Source organism: Canis lupus, chromosome 18 (genome assembly GCF_048164855.1).
Source record: "Canis lupus baileyi chromosome 18, mCanLup2.hap1, whole genome shotgun sequence".
Lineage (NCBI taxonomy): Eukaryota > Metazoa > Chordata > Mammalia > Carnivora > Canidae > Canis > Canis lupus.
Genome location: NC_132855.1, coordinates 55,960,491 through 55,979,434, shown reverse-complemented (window position 1 = coordinate 55,979,434; position 18,944 = coordinate 55,960,491). Strand labels below are relative to the sequence as shown.

General features: G+C 57.1%; 1 protein-coding gene across 3 annotated transcripts in view; it reads left to right on the top strand.

Moving 5' to 3' along the window:
* Positions 1-18,944, top strand: part of PLXNA4 (plexin A4) — a 420,895-nt gene that overhangs the window by 375,820 nt on the left and 26,131 nt on the right. For all 3 annotated transcript variants that reach the window (XM_072784612.1, XM_072784611.1, XM_072784610.1), the window contains exons 20-25: positions 160-394; positions 3,003-3,145; positions 9,373-9,641; positions 12,022-12,088; positions 12,900-13,046; positions 16,634-16,793. In XM_072784612.1, coding sequence (XP_072640713.1) covers positions 160-394; positions 3,003-3,145; positions 9,373-9,641; positions 12,022-12,088; positions 12,900-13,046; positions 16,634-16,793 — 1,021 coding nt within the window. The remainder of the gene's footprint in view (positions 1-159; positions 395-3,002; positions 3,146-9,372; positions 9,642-12,021; positions 12,089-12,899; positions 13,047-16,633; positions 16,794-18,944) is intronic.

The following is an 18,944-nucleotide window of genomic DNA, read 5'->3' as shown; positions in this document are numbered from 1 at the left end:
TTCTTACAAGAGCCAGTGATGATGGTTCTCCTCCCTGGAGCCCTTTCCGTCTGTCCCCCCACCCCGCCTGTGGCCAGTTCATCAAGGTCCTGGGCCTGCTCCCCCCTTGCCCCAGCTCTGTGCCAGCTCCCAGCTTCCTGTCGCCTGCTGTGCCCCCAGGCCCGCGTCGGTGGCATGGAGTACTCCCCGGGGATGGTGTACGTGGCCCCAGACAGCCCGCTCAGCCTGCCTGCCATCGTCAGCATCGCCGTGGCAGGAGGCCTCCTGGTCATCTTCATCGTCGCCGTCCTCATCGCCTACAAACGCAAGTCCCGCGAAAGCGACCTCACGCTGAAGCGGCTGCAGATGCAGATGGACAATCTGGAGTCGCGCGTGGCCCTGGAGTGCAAAGAAGGTACCGGGGGACCGGGGGCCATGGTCTGACCTCTAACTCTGGCCTCTGAGCTGGTGTCCAGACCCGACCCAGATCCCAGCAGACCCACCCCCTCCCCTGGTTCCCCAGGTCAGGCTGGGGTGGTCTTGAACCCCAGAAGGGCAGCTCACAGCCACAAATCCTGAATCCTGGCCGCCGGGGTTTTACACTCCCCTCTCGGGAGGGAGCTTGGGGTATCTTGACACACAACACGTTCAGCAACCTTGAGCTCCCCGCCTTTAGGCTGTAGGGCTGATTTGAGGTTTAGAGGGAAGCGGGTTGCACAGCTTGTATTTTTAAAAATTACTGACACCACCGTGATGTGAAGTCAGCGACGCTAAATCCAGGAAGGAAACCTAGGAGTCAGAGTCTTGTCGCCCCCAGGGTATCATTTCGTGAGTCACCCTGGGAGGGTCTGAGTGGGTTCTTTGCTGTGGACTTTTTTCTCGGAGTCCATGGGCCCGTACCTGGGGCTCTACCAGCAGGGAAGCCGCGGCTCCGTCTGATGGGGAAGCGCATCCGTCCCATCCCTCACTACACCCTTCGCTGTCAACACGGCATCTGCCTTGTGGGACTGTTAATTACTGCCTTTTATTATATTTACGCTGCTTAATTTTTTTTCTCCGCAATGTACTCTTCCCTCTAATTAGGTGTAGTGATTAGAATCTCTTTTATGTGTGGCGGGCGCAAGGCTTTGAATGTTGGAGGCGCCTAGTGACTTGAAGGAAAGCTGTACCAGCCGCCAGCCGAGCACCCCGACTGGGAGGGGCCTGGGAGGGGAGTGCGAAGCCAGGTTCCTCTGAGAACGTTCTGGAGGAGACATCAGCCTCCAGATAGGGAGTCCAGCCGAGGAGTGTCAGTGGAGGCACCCGGAGAGGGCCTTGGTTCTGGCTCGGGAGAGAGCCATTCTGCACCATGAGATTAGCCCCAAAAGGATGTGTCAGGGGAGCCCAGGACCGGCCCTGGGCGGTGTAAGGGGCAGCATGGGTCCAGGCAAGGTGAGTCCCCAGAGCCCTGACTGTAAGCCAGGACGTCACCCACACATACACCCAGAAGAGGCCCCGCCTAGGCCCTTCGCTGATGAAACACACACTCACTGCCACACACACACACACACACACACACACTCGGATGATATACACATGCCACTAATGCCACGCACACATTACATGCATCCACACACGCATGTTCCTCACTCAGCACATGCGGGAGTGCTCATCAGGCTTTAGGTGACCGCACATGCCAAAAATCTTAGTGACCCCCCCCCAATACATGCAAGTACCCACACCTTGGTGTAAGTTCCACACGGATGCATTAGGGCTGCTCTGCCTTCTGAGTCACTCGCCTTGATGGGGACACCCTGCATCAGTGTGACCAAGGGTGCGGAAACAGCAGCAGCGCGGGAGAGGGTCCACGGAGCCAGTGCAGGGGGCCGGGTGGTGCTTGGTTGTTGTGCCAGATAAGAAGCCCCGCTATCCTCAAGGGCCAGAAACCTGAGATCCAGAGGCCCGAGGTGGCATTGGGGGGGCACAGGGGGCCCTGGCCGCAGGGCCTGGGGCAGCCGTGCTGTGTTCATGTGATCCGCAGAGCCCACGGAATACTTTTCCCTATTCTTGTGCTGATTTCAATATTAGGAAGTATCGTTGACTCAGTGCCCACTGGCTGTTCTTTGCCAGCATGGGTTAATGCATCCGGGCTGTGTGTGTCATGCATGCATGTCAGTATGTGTACCTGTGCCCAGGAGAAAGGCAGAGCAGGGAAGGGCCTGGTGCCTCCTCTCTAACTGCCTCCCAGGGTGGACAGCAGCCTGGGGGGAGGGCCGTGCTCTGGACTGAGGGTGCTTACAGCTTGGGTACCGTGTAAACACCTGGGTCGGGTGCTGGACTTTCTTGGGGCCCAGAGAGAAGGGGGCCTTGCAGCTCCACAACCATCCAGAAGCCTGAGCTGCCTCCACGGACAGCAGTGCCCACATGCAGGTCATAATTCACCATTGAGTGGCATCACCTTGAGGAAGGAAGGACAAAGATATGCCCCACACATCTATCCAGAAGGAATCTATTAATGTGGCATAGCTTCGTCTGGTCCCACTGGGTGGTTGATGGCTCCTGTGAGCCACCTGGCCCCAAGCTGGGACTGCAGAAGAAATTGTTCTTAACTCATAAAAGGAAGACCGCTATAAACATGCTGAATTGGGAATAGACCCTCCGCCCTGGAACCTCTCCCCTCCCTCCCCCGTCCCCTGATAGTGGAGTCCCACCCCACCCCACCCCACCCCACCCCAGCATAGTCCGCAAACCAAAGCCCTTCATCTTCAGAGGGAGGCGGCCTTCAGGTCTCAGCAGCAGGACACATCTGTGGACAGCCCACCCCCATCCATGCTTTGGAAGGGATTTGGCCCAAGACCAGCTTCCTTGCACTACGTCTTCCTCCCCTTCCTGTGTCATTCACCCCAGCTACCTAAAACATCCCACATCATCCTGCACGCCTGCGGTCCATTGCCCATGTCTCCCTGGGGTTGGGGTGAGGATTCTGAGCAGTCAGACACGGGGGCCGCTCCAGTGAGCAGTCTCATGGCTTCCCTCTGTGCCAGCTTTTGCCGAGCTGCAGACGGACATCCACGAGCTGACAAGTGACCTGGATGGAGCTGGGATCCCCTTCCTGGACTACAGAACCTACACCATGCGGGTGCTGTTCCCCGGAATCGAAGACCACCCTGTGCTCCGAGACCTCGAGGTGAGAAGCCGTACCCGTGACCAAGCCTTGCCCCGTGAAGGTGTTATAGTGTGGAGAAGGGTCTCCGTGATCTTCAAGGGCAGGCACCCTGTTTGGAGGTGAGAAAGCTGAGGCCAGGGAGGGGACGTGACTGGTCTGAGGCTCCCCCCACTGGTCAGCGCCAGCCAGCCAGTCCCTCTGTAGGAAATGAGGCCACACCAGGGAGCCTCTGAGCCAAGTTGGGAGTAGATCTGGGTTCTAGGGGCCATGGACCCATTGAGAATTGAATGGAAGTTGAAGGGAAAAACTGTACCCATATGCAAAAGCCAGAGATGTGGCAGACAGACGGTGTCGTGTGTTCATTGGCCGCCTGTTTAGGAAACCACAGTGTAAGGGACTTAGGTACATAGTTGGCGCTCACTCAGTGTATGTGGAAAAGATAAGGGACGTGCTGGGAAGGGAGGTGGACGCATGAATGGTAGGAACATAACCGTCTTTTGTACCAGCAGGACCTCATCTTTTGAACATTTTATCCCACTTACCGTCTAGCATAGTATCTGGCTTATGCATATATTCATGTTACGCTTTGTTCCAAAAGGGATTTGGGATGACTTATAAAGATAAATACCAGAGAAAAGTGAAAAATACAAATGAGGAAACCAGGGCAAAATAATAATCATAAGGAATAATCTCTGCGAGTTGACGGCGTGCTAATCTAGTCTGCTTTTAAGTCCTTGGTTTGTGTGTGTGTTGATTGACGATCCCACAAGCGGTCTGAAGAAGGTGCACTCATTTTAGATGCAAGGAAACTAAAGTTTCAGGGAGAACTCTGGGGTCACCTGCTGGGAGGGGGCGGGGCCAGGATTTGAGTCTGGAAGTTAGACTCCAGGGTCTGTGCTCCTTAGGAGGAAAAGACTGCGTGTCACTGTCATGCCTGAGGGCTCTAGATTCTTATCAGGATGGATCAAACATCTCCAGCCAAAGCAAAAACAGAAAACGAGACAAACTCTGAGATTTACACCGTCCATGACATCACAACAGACCCCTCCCCCCCAGCTCAGCAGTGGCGCGGTTCTGCAGGTGTTGGCCCTGCGGGAATGTCTGCGTGGGCTGGCCGAGGGGATGGGGAGGCCGTGCACCTCTCCAGAGGCAGAGTGGGGCCCCGGGGACTCTGGAGCCCGCGTGCGTTTCTCCACAAACGTTTGTTAAATACAGCGTGCGCCCGTGTGCGGAGGCCTGTTCCCCCCGGGCACGCTTCTCCAACGAGGGCAGGGGCACTTCCATGTGGAGGAGTGTCCCCTTGGCCCCTCAGGAGATAGCTACCAAGGGGCACTCCCAGAGGTCATAGACAGTGGGCCCTGCGTCCTCACTGAGAACACCGTCTACATCTTGATGTTCTAGCCATTTTCTTGGCCTCACTCTTCCTGCCTGTGTCCTCTCTCATTCTCTTTCATTTTTCTCTGCCATTTATTTTTTTGCCCAGCCTCATTTTTACTTGCTTCAAAATACCAGGGTGTTTGGTCCCTTGAAGACTCTGCACTTTGCATATGCACTTGCACCTCGAGATTCTCAGAGTCTCCAGCCTGGCTTGGCACTCACTGAACACACCCCCAAGGGCAGTGCGCTCCCAAGGACTGCCCGGGGCGGGGGCAGGACGGTCACAGGGCTCCTTCCTGCACAGGACCTCACGGGTGGTGGTGCAGGGTGAACGCTGCCGTGCTCCAGATGGCATCACTCATAGGGGACACCTCTGGACTCCCTCAGTGTACAACCTGCCTCACTGTGTGCAGCAGCCCTGTTCACGGAGGACAAGAAGACAAATGATTCCCTCTCACCGCCCCTCCGAACCGTATACCAAGACGCTTGCCGAAAGCTGTTGGGAGCCCCCGCCACCAAGGCCAGCTTGGAGGCCTTGCTCCTGTGAGAAGCAAGATGGGGGCTGCTCCCCAACTCCTAGCCTTAGTCTTCAGGGCGGCACACAGCCGGGAACCCGGCTCGGCAAGCCAGGCTCAACAAACAGAAACCCCCAGCCAGCACCCTCACCCCCACCCCCGCCCTCAGAGCCTTGCATGGAGCCAGCTCCCTGCTTCCCTGGGGCCGCACTGGCCCTGTCTGCCTTGTTCCTGACCTGAGGTACCCCCGGACACAGGCTTCCGGGCCAGCAAGCTCCACACTTTGCCAGAAAACCTCAAGAGCTTTGCTCAGCACCACCTTAGAGATCCATAATTTCTGCACTTCCCAGTGACACCACCTATGCCCTGGGCTGAACATGCACGAGGGCACCCCAGAGTTACTGACTCCCCTTCTCCATCTGTCTGTCATGGGTGTCAGACGAACCCAGCCCTGGGAGGGCTGAGGGGGGCCTTGAGAACCAGGGCTGCTGGGTTGTCGTCACCTGAGCAGCCTGTGTGACCTCCAAGCTCTTCGGTGCACAACCTGGACACCCTGCCCCCGCCCCACCCTGTTCCTCTGGCCCCCGTTACAGATTACACCATGTCCGACCGTGACCCGATTCCTCATCCAGCACATTCAGCTTTGCCCTCAGACCTGAGTCTTCTCCTTCTTCCTTGCCTCCATCATGTGGGGAGACGTTTAGTTCCCACCCTCCTGCTCGTGAGGGAGTGAGCAGCCACCTCCACACACCTCCATGAGCTGGAGCCGCTGGGATGGCTGACTGTCAGGCACAGGCTGACTCAGGTCACACAGCTTTCCTCATTTTGAATCGTGGTAAAATCCGCATCACATAAAATTGACCATATCAATGATTTGTTCGTGTTACAGCTCAGAGTCAGTGCGTACACGCTCGCTGCACTGCGACCATCACCACCAGCCGTCTCCGGAGGGTTTTCATCTTCCCCACATGCTACCGCGTCCCCATTACACATTAGCCCCCCATCCTCTCCCCCAGAAACCGCCCTTCGACTTCCTGTTTCTGTGAATTTGAAGACTCAGGGCACCTCGTGGACATGGAATCATGTAGTATTTGTCCTTCTGGGATGGGTTTATTTCACTTAGCAAAGTGTTTTCAAGGTTCACCCCGATGGTAGCACATGACAGGATTGCTCTCCTCTTTAAGCCGGAGCAATAGCCTGTTGTAGGTTTGCAGCACCTTTTGTTTGTCTCCTTATCTGTCAGCAAGCACTTGGGCTGCTTCCACCTGTTGGCTACCCTGCATGATGCCGCTAAGAACGTGGGTGTACAGGTATCTGCTTGAGCTCCTGCTTCCACCTTTTGGGTATATACCCAGGACATACGACTTTTCATTTCCATTAGACTTGCTGATTAATTGACCAAAATCAGCTTTTCCTCTCCCACCCGAGCCTGCGGATTCACACAATCCAGGACTCTTGCCTGGATTGGTCTTTGCTGATTTGTTTCCAGCCCTGTCTTACCACTGGAATAGTTTCTCTCTGTTGGCTTTCTGAAAATGGAAATATTCCCAGGGAAGCCACTGACGAATCTAAAGCAATGTTTCGCAACCCTTGCAGCCGTTGGGATAGCTGCCCACTGGCTGGGCACGGGCGGTCGGTGTGTGAGAGGAAGCAAATGTTGTCTGACTTCAGTCTGTCCTGGACACAGGCCACCCATCCCCCTCTTTTGTGACCATCAGGTGAAGGCAGGCATGGGGGTGAGGGGTTGCCTAGGCACTGCACAGGCACGGATCCTTTCAAACCAGGGAGCAGGGAGTGAACCGTAACCACACACCCCATTTTCAACCTACCCATGCCTCCCAAACTCTAACCTGTTGGGTTACAATTAAAATTTACTATCCAGTTTTATACTCACAGACTTCAACTAAATTATCGAACCATCTGGTGAATAAAGAAAGTCTTGTTTCAGAGTGGCATTTGCTTAGGGAGCAGGGGTGGGAGGGTGGCAAGTTACGAAGGGGAATTGTGCGGGGTATTCTTCACCAAGATACTTCACTTCCTTCTCTTCATAAAATGGGGAGAAAATTCTTACCTTCTGCGCACCCCCGGACTCCGGGCCAATGCATTCAATGTCTTGAAAACTCCTGGGCGAGAGGAATGGGTGAACAGCAGCCAGTGGAGTAGGAGAGGCAGGTAATAAACCTGCTGTTAAGTGCGCACTGCATGTGCCAAGCACTTTACATGCATTATCTATTTAATGCCCATAAAACAATATGACATGGGCACTCGTATTCTCATTTTACAGGCGAGGTGATAGAGCCCAGAGGTGACAGCTTTCCTCCGTGCATGAGTCAGTTAGTGTCTCTGATTCCAAAGCCTGGGCTGCTGACCGGCACGCTGTGGCCTCAGCTTTGCTGGCTGTGCTACACCTTCCTTCTCTGGGCCCCAGGCCTTGGGACCCAGAAGGCGTGTGCAGCTAAGCCACGAAGTTCAGAGCACGTCCTCTCACCAAATGTGCCATGTGACCAGCCCTGTGTTCTCATCTTCCACTCCAGGGGCCCTGATGCCAAACCTGGCTGTGGTTCCCTTGCCCTCGATGGGCAGCCTGAGCTGCCAGGAGGCCCTGCATGGGAGGCTCACAGCTGGCTCTCAGTCACCTCTGAGGCCCACGGGTAGGACCGAATGTGGTGAAGAATGGGGAGGACAGACAGGGCCTGGGAGGCCAAACAGGCTTGGGTTTGGGCATCCAGCACCCTCCTGCACCAGCTGGCTGGCCTCGGGACTGCTACAGTAGGTTCTCTGAGAGATGGTGAAGAGGACACGCGCACTCTTGCTTGGCTGGAGAGATGAATACGTGTGCCAGCGCCAGGCACTGCCCACGGTGGGTGCCCAGCAAGTGGCATTGTCTCCCATCAGGACAGGTTGTGGAGCAGTTCTCTGGGGGGAATGAAGGACAGACAAGGTAAAACATGCATACCTGTGTCAGGGGTGGTCACAGAGCCGGGAGGGAGCTCAGCGGGATGTATGGATAGCTGGGCAGACTGAGGTCCGGCTGGTGGCAAGCTGGGGCTGCCCCCTACCCTTGTCCTTCCTTGGCCAGCCCCTGTGGAGTAGGGAACGGGCTGCGGGCTGGGGAGAGCTGGGCAGGGCGGGAGCTGAGATCGGGCCCACCTTAGAGACGGTCGGCTGTCGTGTGGGGTAAACGGGTCAGTATTTCTAGAGCGTGTAGAACAGCGCTCAGCAGAGTAAGGGCTGACACGACAGCTCCAGTAGCTTCATGTCTCTGACGAGGAAGTGGAGTCTTCTCAGGGTCCCCAGACTAGCACACAGCAGTGACAGTTAACCCCAGCTCGGCTGAGTCAGACTGCACCCTGCGCTGCTGCGCACCTGACGCTCCTCCCCAAAGACTCCCGCGGCCGGGACACGGCCCCTCCTGCAGAGGCCCCTGCCCCCCCCCAGCTCCCCACCCCACAAAGGGTGCCCTGCTCCGCTCTCAGAGGGCTTCACCTTGGGGGCAGAGGCTATGCTTGGCTAAGTCACCTTTTTGTTTTCATGGGTGGATACACACAGGGCAGTGCACACGTTGCCAGAACACCCTGATAGGCACCGCCGTGGAGCCAGCACGCAGGTCAGAGAGGCGTCCTCCCAGCTCAGGCGAGGGCTGGCTCAGTGTGGAGATGCAGGCAGGAAGACCAGCGCTTCCCCTCTCCCCGGGTCTCAGAGGAGTCTCGGAGAAAACAGCAGACACTAGAGTCAGTCAGGGGGCACCTGAGAGAATGCTGGGCTTCCTCCCCTTTCCTGGCGTGAGTCACCTTGGGCCCCCAGAGACCTGAATAGACTTGCCCAAGGTCACACGGGGCGGCAGTGCCAGAGCCTCTGTGCACCTTGGAAGTCCTGACAAGGAGGCCACGGGTCTGTCAACGGGACCCAGGTGGCCGGAGAAGGGTCAGCATCAGGGCAGCTGCAGGCTCAGGTGTGGTGATCCCTGGCCACTGGGGTCACCTGCTGCAGCCCCGGCCTCCTGGAGGCCGCCCCGGGGGGCTGTCTGTGATGCTCACCTGCTGTGGCGTGGGGGCCCCTCACTGGCTCTGTGCTACCGTCAGGGAAGAGCTCAGGCTCCGAAGTGGGTGAGGACCCCAGCACTGCCATGACAAAGGGTGCCGTTGTCTCTGTGCCTCCCCCGACTCAGCTCCAAAGCAGAGGCAGTGTGGGCCGCCACGGGGTCAGGAGAATAAGCTAGCACGGTGCCCACCGCCGGACCAGGGCTTGATGGCATTGGCTGGGGGGCTGCGGCCCGAGCGGCGGCGGGGACTGGGGTGGCAGGGTCCCCGCTCCTGTCCCCGGCAGTCACGACCCCCGGGGGCTCCTCCTCTGCAGGTTCCCGGCTACCGGCAGGAGCGCGTGGAGAAAGGCCTGAAGCTCTTTGCCCAGCTCATCAACAACAAAGTGTTCCTGCTGTCCTTCATCCGCACCCTGGAGTCCCAGCGCAGCTTCTCCATGCGCGACCGCGGCAACGTGGCCTCGCTCATCATGACCGTGCTGCAGAGCAAGCTGGAGTACGCCACCGACGTGCTGAAGCAGCTGCTGGCCGACCTCATTGACAAGAACCTGGAGAGCAAGAACCACCCCAAGCTGCTGCTCAGGAGGTGAGGGCGGGCCCGAGGGGTGGCAGGGGCCAGGTCAGAGAGCCCCCGCCCAGCCCAGCCCACTCGGCCTGGCTCTTGTGCCTTCTGGGGAGACCGGGGCAGAGCTCCAGAAGGAGCAGCCAAGTGCCCAAGGGTAGGCGCCGACTCGCCCAGAGGCCAGGGTGCACCCGGTCGCCCTCCTGGAAGGACCCGTCCACCACGCCCATCCGCTCCCGGACATCCTTGTCTTCTCTCTCTATCCCTATGCTGCTCTGATCGTGACCCTTTCTGCTGCAACGCTTGTCTCAGGGACTCTCCGGGGGCCTTTCTCCCATCCCCTGGCCTTATCTAAATCAGAACGTGAATTAGGAGAGATACCCCGGGCCTCTGCCTGCCTGGGGACCCTCCTCACCACCTCAAGATTGGGAACCCGAGCCCCTGGCGGCTCTCCCCGCCGTCCGGGACCAGCAGCAAGGAAGCGCCCGGGAGGCTGCAGGGAATGCAGGATCCCAGGCCCCGACCCACACCCCCGGGGCGGAATCTGCATGCTCACAAGAGACCGTGGTGATCGCGGGCACGGGAGGGTGTGAGGAGCCCTGGGCCAGCCGGTGTGTGAAGGAGAGCGGGGCGGCGGCCCCTGCCACCGCCCTGCACCTGCCGGGGGCTCCGCGGGGCTCCGTCCCACGCCGCATCCTCCTCGGCGCTGTGCAGACCTCAGGGGCCACATGTGGCGACAGAGCCCTATCCTGGGGCTTCGGCTTTGTAGGAAACAGAGACTCTGTGACCCCAGCCACGCTGCCATTCACACTTGCCTCCTACCTGCGGGAACGCTGTGTCTCATCTAGGCTGTGTCCGCTGCGTCTTCAGCCTTCGAGCGGACAAAGTGGGAAATCTCCCACGGCCGGCCATCCCGTCTGCCTGTCCTCTGCCTTCCGCCCTCGACGTCTGGGTCTGAGGCAGCGCCTCCCGCTTGGTCCAGGGGCTAGACTTGGCTTCCACAAGTGTTTACCTCAGGCTTTTTCCTGGTGCAGCGGGCATTCGCCTGCACAGCTGCAAAAGGTTGCTACCTATCGGAGCAATCAGACAGCTTTGGAAACAGCAAGGTAGATCATTTTGATTTTTGTTTTACTTTCACCACGCAGCCACCCACCGGCGTAATTCTAGGGTTGCCGCTGCCTGCCAGAGCTCCCACCGACAATTTCCCGGCGTGGCCTCGCTCTGAGTCTGTGCGTCTCCGCCTCTTGTTTTCCAGCAGGGCTCTCCCAGATGCTCTCTCTCCTTCTGCCCTCCTCCGTCTCCCTTTCTCCCCCTTGCCCCGGGCTGGCCCCCTCATTTCCACGGCCTTCCTTCTCTTCTCCTCCTGGCTTCCCCTTGTGCTGGCAGCTGCCCAGCTGCCTCGGGATTGTAGCTCTTCATGTCTTCCGCCAACTGCAACTTTCGAGTCCATCCAAACATACCTGGATGGGCCGGTTGCTCTCTCTGGAGCTGGCCACACGCTTAGCACAAGCCTGAATGCTGTTTGTTTTCTCTAAGTGGATGCAACCAAAAGTGTCTTTTGGCCATAACACTGCTGCAGTGGCTTCCCTTCCAAGGTAAAAGGATAAGTGGGCTTGGGTCGCAGTCTAACAAACGATGCAAGACCCAAGACGGCACTTCCAGTCTTTTGCAAATGAAACACCAACAGGGTTCCAGGGTTCCAAAGGATGTGGAAATAGGATAATTTTGGCATCAGTTGGGATGAGCTAGGTATACAGCTTTAGTTCGTGTCAGCTCTTGGAGTCTTTCACTTCAGGTGATGGGGTCAGTCTAATCTATCTGGCCTTTGTCGCCTGACCCAGTGCTGTGGGTCATTGCCTGGCACCTGCTGGAGACTCCCGCCACCTTCTTTTCTGTCCCCTGCCCAATTGCAATCTCCCCAGGTTTTTTTCAGTTTCCTTTTTTCACCGCCCCCCCCCCAATAGGAACTATAAAGCTCCCTAAAGCTGTCCCATCCAAGTCACTAGGAGCCCCATGTGCCTGTTCAAATGTAAATTAATTAAAGGGGAAGAAAATGTAAAATTCAGCTGCACACTAGCCACATTTCGAGTGCTCATTAGGCCCCTAGGGCTGGTGGCTACCCCACTGGCCAGCAGTGAGAGCTCTCATCATCAGTGCAGAAAATGCCGATGGACGGAGCTGCTCTAGCGCATTCCCACCTGACTCCAGAGTGTCGTCTCCTGGCTTCATAGGCAAAGCTTGTCTCGTCATCATGGGGTGTCTAGGCTCCACAGAATTCAAGTATTCTTGGATCTCAGGATGTGGCCCGAAAGCCAGAAGCAGCAAAATCAATGCAGTTATTTCCCTGCTTCCTGGTCCTCGGGCTCTGACCAGCCGCTTCTGTCATTTTTTCTTGCTGGGACAGAACTGAGTCGGTGGCTGAGAAGATGTTGACCAACTGGTTCACTTTCCTGCTCTACAAGTTCCTCAAGGTATGATGGGATGTGGGGGTATCTCTGGCCCTGCAAGTTACCTACCCCCCAGCCCCTGCCAACCTGCCCTACTTCCCTGCACACCCCGAAGCCCACAGTCCCCAAAGCCTGGCTCATAGAACCCCATGAAGAAATGCAGTCCCCCCCATTGCCATCACTATCACCAGGGGGACAGACTCCTGACCATCACAGGAGACAGAGCCCATCCGCCTCGACCCCCTGCCCTGTCCGCCCTGGCATGAGAGACAATGCCCTGTTCCACAGCCCACTTTCTCCCAGGCCAGGGGGAGCCGAGCCCCAAGGGGGAGCCGAGCCCCAAGGCCAGAGTCCCCTTGTAAGCTCATAAGGATTCATCCCTTAGTTCCCAGCTTTCTGCCCTCCTGGCCTCCTCCTGGGGCTGGTAAGTGTCCCAGGCAGGTACCACAGCTGCGTGTGGCAGCAGATAAGCCTCCTGTGTGCCTGGGAGGTGGGAGAGCTGCTCAACTTCCAATTATTACCTTGCTTTGTAAGGACTTCGCAGCCACACAGCCACCGGGGACTGACCTGTGTCTCCTGCTGGGCCGCAGGGGAGGCAGTGGAGCGGGGTGGGGAGAAGGAAGGGAGCGGGGACAGGAGGCAGGGCTGGTGAGGAGAAGACGGTGGTCCAGAGGGCCCAGACAGATGCACGTCTGACGGGGGCGGGGGTTGACAACAGAGCAGAAAGAGGAGCAGGAGAGAGTTGGAGCAGAGGAGTGGAAAGCAGCCCTTGGGGGAAGCGGGCTCCAGGAGGCTGGCCCAGCGCCCGCCCAGCACGGTTCTCCTCTGTGCCCAGGAGTGCGCCGGGGAGCCCCTGTTCTCGCTCTTCTGTGCCATCAAGCAGCAGATGGAGAAGGGGCCCATCGACGCCATCACCGGGGAGGCCCGCTACTCTCTGAGTGAGGACAAGCTCATCCGCCAGCAGATCGACTACAAAACCCTGGTAAACCAGCCTCACAGCTTTGCCCCATGCCCCCTGTAATGGGGCTCTGGCCCCGGGCAGCCCCACCCCCCAGCAGAGGGAAGGCTGAAATGCTGAAGAGCCGCCTGCCCAGGCCCAGCCAGGTGTCCCACATAGGCCCGTCCCCAGACTCCCTCACCTGGTTGGGGGGGACTAATAGCTCACTTTAGTGTGCTTGCAGGCCAGTGTGCTGATCATGGGGAGCAGCTGGCGGGCTGATTCCACGGAATGAGTGCCTTGTCGGCTCTCCCGGGGTGGGGAGTGACACTTCCACACAGAGCAGGTGGGCGCCCGAAGGGAAGCAGCCAGAAAGAGTTCCTCAGGGTTCGGAAGCCTACCTCGGCACACCGATCTGAGTTCACATACACCCAAGACCCGAGGGTGTGAGTCCAGATTGGCCTCGTGGTTACACCTTTGTCAGGGAATGTGGGGATTCCCTGTGTCCCAGTTCAACCCCCTCTTCTGATGGCCACTGTCACCCTAGGAAGCAGCCACACTCAGCAGGTAGGAGCAAGAGGTCTGGATTGGAGTCCCGACTCTGCTTCTGACAGGCTGGGTGATTTGGGGCAGGTCCTTCCATCTCTGAATTGGGGTTTCTTCATCTGAAAAAAAAAAAAAAAAAAAAGGAAAAAAGGAGGATAACACCAGGACTGACCTACACAGGGCTAATAATAGTGCATATCTCCCAAAGTTGTCCAGAGGACGGAATGGGGCAAGGCGTGCGAGGCAGGGAGCCCAGAGTAAGTGCTCACTACTGCTCACCTAGGCCCTGCCCCCTCCTTCCTGCCGCTGGCTGTCACACTTGGGTTCTCTTGGATGAAGGTGTGACTTCCCACCAGGCCTCTGCTAGGAGAGGGGAGAAGGTGTGAAAAGAAGGAGGTAGAAAATAAGATAACAGATAAGTGCTGGGGGTGAAGCATGGGGGGCACCCAGGACGAGGCTGGGGCAGGGGTGCAGGGTGGTAGGGGGATGGGGACAGAAAACTAGGTGGAATTTAAATGCACTAATGGGGAGGGGTGCCTGGGGAGCTCAATCAGTTAAGCATCCAAGTCTTGATTTCAGCTCAGGTCATGATCTCAGGGTCGAGAGCTCAAGCCCCATGAGGAGCTCCGCACTGGGCATGGAGCCTGCTTAAGATCCTCTCCCTCTCTAAAAACTTAACTCATTAATTTACAAAATGCACTTCTGGGGAGATGTGACATGCACAGGCCGGGCCGGGACAGAGGAGAGTGGGGCTGACCAGCCCCTGGCTGGTGAGGAGGAAAAGAAAAAGAGAGAAAGCCAGAGGAGCTCTGGACAATTTGGGCCAACCGATGCTATCCCTATCCTGCAGTGAACCCAGGGCCAATCCCAGACCCCACGGACGACAGGGAGGTGGTCCCTCCTGGCTGGGAATGATGTGGCCCTGAGGCACCTTCCCCCCATGTCAATGGGCCAGGGCAGGGGGTCCCAGTGGGCATCCAGACAGACATGCTGGAATGGGCTCCCCGAGGAGGCTTCAGAGGAGCAGCGTGTGTGACTGGGGCCCTTGCTTCCCTGCAGTCACGTTTTACTCTGGAGGAGAGAGTTAGAGGCTCTGATTAAAATGAGAAAGGGGGGGATCTTCCCCAAAATAGAGCCCCGAATAGATTTTTTTTTATTGGAGTTCAATTTGCCAACATAAAGCATAACACCCAGTGCTCATCCCATCAAGTGCACCCCTCAGTGCCCGTCACCCAGTCACCCTCATCCCCCACCCTCCTCCCCTTCCACCACCCCTTGTTCGTTTCCCAGAGTTAGGAGTCTCTCATGTTCTGTCTCCCTCACTGATATTTCCCACTCATTTTCTCTCCTTTCCCCTTTATTCCCTTTCACTATTTTTTATATTCCCCAAATGAATGAGACCATATAATGTTTTTCCTTCTCCAATTGACTTATTTCACTCAGCATAATACCCTCCAGTTGCCGCCGAATAGATTTTTAGTGAGCTACCACCGAAATGCCTCCTGCCTGGCCTCCCCCCGACGCTGTCCTTTCCCATCCTCAGTTCCTTCCCCGGGACTGAATCTGGCACAATGAGCTGTAATAATGCTCTGTCCCCAGATCGCAGCATCCTTTACCCCAGAGGCTAGGCTGCCCTGGATGATGGGTCTTACCTCCCGTGTAAGGAACTTGGAATGGGTCAGGGGAGCACAGCCATCAGGCGGGGCACTGAGGGAAGAGACATCCTGAGGAGAGGAGAAAGAAATTGCAAGTGTTCTCCCCTGGGAAGAAAGGGCTGCAGGGAGATGTGAGGCCACCTGAGGCCTGAGAAAGGGAACCCCCAACAGGCAGAAGGGGAAGAGCCCCTGGCTGGTGAGGAGGAAAAGAAAAAGAGAGAAAGCCAGAGGAGCTCTGGACAATTTGGGCCAACCGATGCTATCCCTGTCCCAGGCCGGAGGGGCACCACAAGGGACAGGTGCTGAGAGGCTCAGGGACACATCACTTTGTAGCTAGGGGCCCCTCAGAGGTGTTGAGTGATTGATTGGCTTGACACTAGAACTTGGGCTTGCACGTTCCAGGGCCCTGCTGCTGGGAGTGCCTATTAGCATCACCGGGAGCCTGCTAGTGCTGGGTGCTCACCCAGGAGCCTCCTAGGTAGGTACTAGATGCTCACTCAGGAGCCTGCTAGTGCTGGGTGCTCACCCAGGAGGCTGCCAGGTGCTAGATGCTGGATGCTTACCTGCTACACCGCAGAATCTCGGGCCCCAACCCAGACTTCCTGAGTCAGAATCTATATTCTAACAAAACCCATGAGTGATCCTGTTCACATTAAACTTGAGAAGCACTGAGCTAGCAGGAAAAAAACAACAACAAAGAAAAACATCTGGCAGTTTGCTCAGAAACTAAGCAAGGGGCACAGAAATGGGAGTGGGGAAGGAACGTTCTGGGTGGAGCCGTCATTTGGCCAGTGGCCGGGGAACCCTGTGTCTCAGTACAGCCACCGCTTTTCCAGATGCCCTGGAGCATCCCATGGGGTTCTCCTAGGGCCACCTCAGGGTCTCTAGGGGGAGGATGCCCAGAAAAGGCTGTGCTGCTTCCTGGGGGAGGCTGAGCCCAGAGCACAGGACAGCAGGGGCGGCCAGGACAGCACGAAGCAGCAGGCTGTGCTTGGCCACTAAGCGTCGGACAGTGAGGGCCCAGGAAAGCTTTAGAAGGGACCCTTGGTCCAGAGTTCCTACCACCATTGTTTTCCACTTAGGACATTTTGAGGGTAAGAGTTTGGTTTTATAGATTTAGGAGGTTTTTTTCCTTCTTCTTAATGGAAGAAGCATGTTCCCATTTGAGCTCTCAGCAGTCTGGCAGCTAATGAAAGGCAGGCGTCCAGGGGCCAGAGTTCTGATTGCCACCACATGGAGCAGGAGGCGGTGGGCGAGGAAGCTGTCATCTGCGTCTGCAGGCATGCAATCGGAGGTGGTGGGGGTGCAGCGAGAGATCAGGGAGGGGAGTGTGCGTGCAAGGGCAGTGTCCAGGCGGTGGTGTCCAGGATGCACCAGGGACCCAGCGCTTCCTGCTGCCCTCCCCCACACGCCTCCTCCCTCCTCCTCCAGGTCTTGAGCTGTGTCAACCCAGACAACGCCAACAGCCCTGAGGTCCCAGTGAAGATCCTTAACTGTGACACCATTACTCAGGTCAAGGAGAAGATTCTGGATGCCATCTTTAAGAATGTGCCCTGCTCGCACCGGCCCAAGGCTGCAGATATGGACCTGGGTGAGTAGGTCTGCCCACCCGGGGCTACCCTAGGGCTGGTCAGAAGCACCCTCCGTGGTCCAGAGGCACCTGGGTGCAGGGAACGGGCATGCTCAGCCCCAGGAACCCAGGGAGCCTGCCTCCATGGGTGCTCAGCAAGCAATAGGCAGAGAGGGCACTGCCGTCTGCTGGCAGCACCGCTACCTCAGGGGTCCTTGGAGTAGCCCAGGGGTGTCCTATCTGCAGTGAAGTGGATTCAGGCTCAGTCTATGTGGTCGGAGGCCCCACCGCCACCATCCTTAGCCCCTGGGCCCTTCCCCTCCCCTCTGTTCTGTGCGTGCCATTTTTGCTGACTACCTAAGGCAGGAGATCTGGGTCAGTGATGGAGGATGGAGAGAAAGAAGAGGGGGAAAATGAGAGATGACAGCCTGCTGGGGAGCAGGATGACATTTTATTTGAATGTTCCACGAATAGATCACGTAGCCTACATAAACAAGGGCTCGCCACATAGGGCCAGCTGTACTGAGACCCAGTGAGGGTTGGCCTGAGTGTTTATGAGATAGCATCCTGGGGAAATCCTAGTGGGGCGCCCCGAGCTCCAGAGGGGCCAGGGCTGAGGAGAGGCAGATGGGCATCATGGCAGAGAGATGCGCCTGGATTGGAGTCCTGACCATGCTAAGTCCCTGCTGTGCGACCTTGGTCAAGTTACTGCCCCTTTCTGTGCCTTAGTTTCTTTACCTCTATGGCAGAGATAAATAACAGTGCGCACCGCACCGTGTTGTAAGAATGAAGTGAGAGGGTGCGTGTGAAAGCCTCTGGGCGCAGCACCTGGCCCGTGGCACACACTCCGTTAGCCTTGGCCGCTGTTATTACTGATCATGGGGATGACATTGGTCAGGAGCAGGTTTGTGCCTGTTCGTTGATCCCGGGCATGGAGGGGAAGGTGCTGACGCGGATGTGCTTGTGTCTGGAGCAACGTAGAAGTGGGAGGACTCCAGGGGCCCCTCACCCATCCATCTGGTCTCTAAGCTGCCTGCAGCTAGGCCATCCAAGACAGATGGGCATCTACCCTATTTGTAACATCCAAAGGGGACCTTCGTCCCCTCTCGAGTGGCACCTGCCCTCCTCCCCAAATTCTGATGCCAGCAGCCTCGGGGTCAAGAAGCCCTGTAACCCACCTCAACTCTCTCTGCTTCATTTAACACCACGTCCCCTTGTTTGGCTCCCGACGGGCCGTGTCCGAGGCATAGGCACCCAAGGAGAGAGACTGGGCAAGCACCTGCTCCCCTTCACCTGGGAGGTGGCTCTGCGCGTGCTGCTTCCAGGACAAGAAGGACGCATATGTGAGAGTTGGTGGCGGTGCTGTGTGAGCCAGCATGTCACCTATGTGTCCCAGAGCACCAGGCACCTGGAGCAGAGTGACGTTTGCACCTGCATGCAGGTGACTCTGCCACCAAGAAGATTCCAGAGACTGACATAGGGAAGGCACCTGTTACAGAACCAGTGGGAAGGAAAACAGCTACCAGGAAGGAAGACTCCCATGTTCCCTGCCCCCAAACGATTAAGTGGGTTTTTCCGTAATGGGTCTCCCGGTGACAGTTAAGTTCATGGAGGGTGGGGGAGTCAGGCAGCACCCACCATCCCTTCTGTCGAAGTGCAGGACCCATGTCGGTGCACCTTAGCTTCTTGGTGTCCTTATCTGCCCAGTGGGTGGGAGGATAATCCTGGCATAGTGAGGCCAAGAGGAGGAGCTGCTATAAAAACCTTCATGCAGGGAGGTGAGTTTGGAGATGGTGCTAGAACCCAGGAAGCGCCCCTGTGTGCATGTGCAGATCGGATTGCTGCTTCACTTGCTGGGAACTGGGGTGACTCCTCAGGAGGGAGAGCCACAGGTGGCTGCATAAGCCTCCACCTGAAGCATCCAGACCGAGTTTTTGCACCTGAATGCCTCCTCTTCCTTGCCAGAAAGAGGCAGATGAGTTCTCATCCCTTGGAAGGAAGAGGAGGCATTCAGGTGCAAAAACTCGGTCCTGTGGTGGTTCAAACACTTCATGGTTTCAGGATGGGTGGGAGCCAATGTTCTTCAGTGTCCTCTCAACCCTCAGCTAAAGGGGTGCCCTCTAGAAGCAGATTTAGGGCCACATTCTCTACACGTGCTTGATTTCGCAGCCA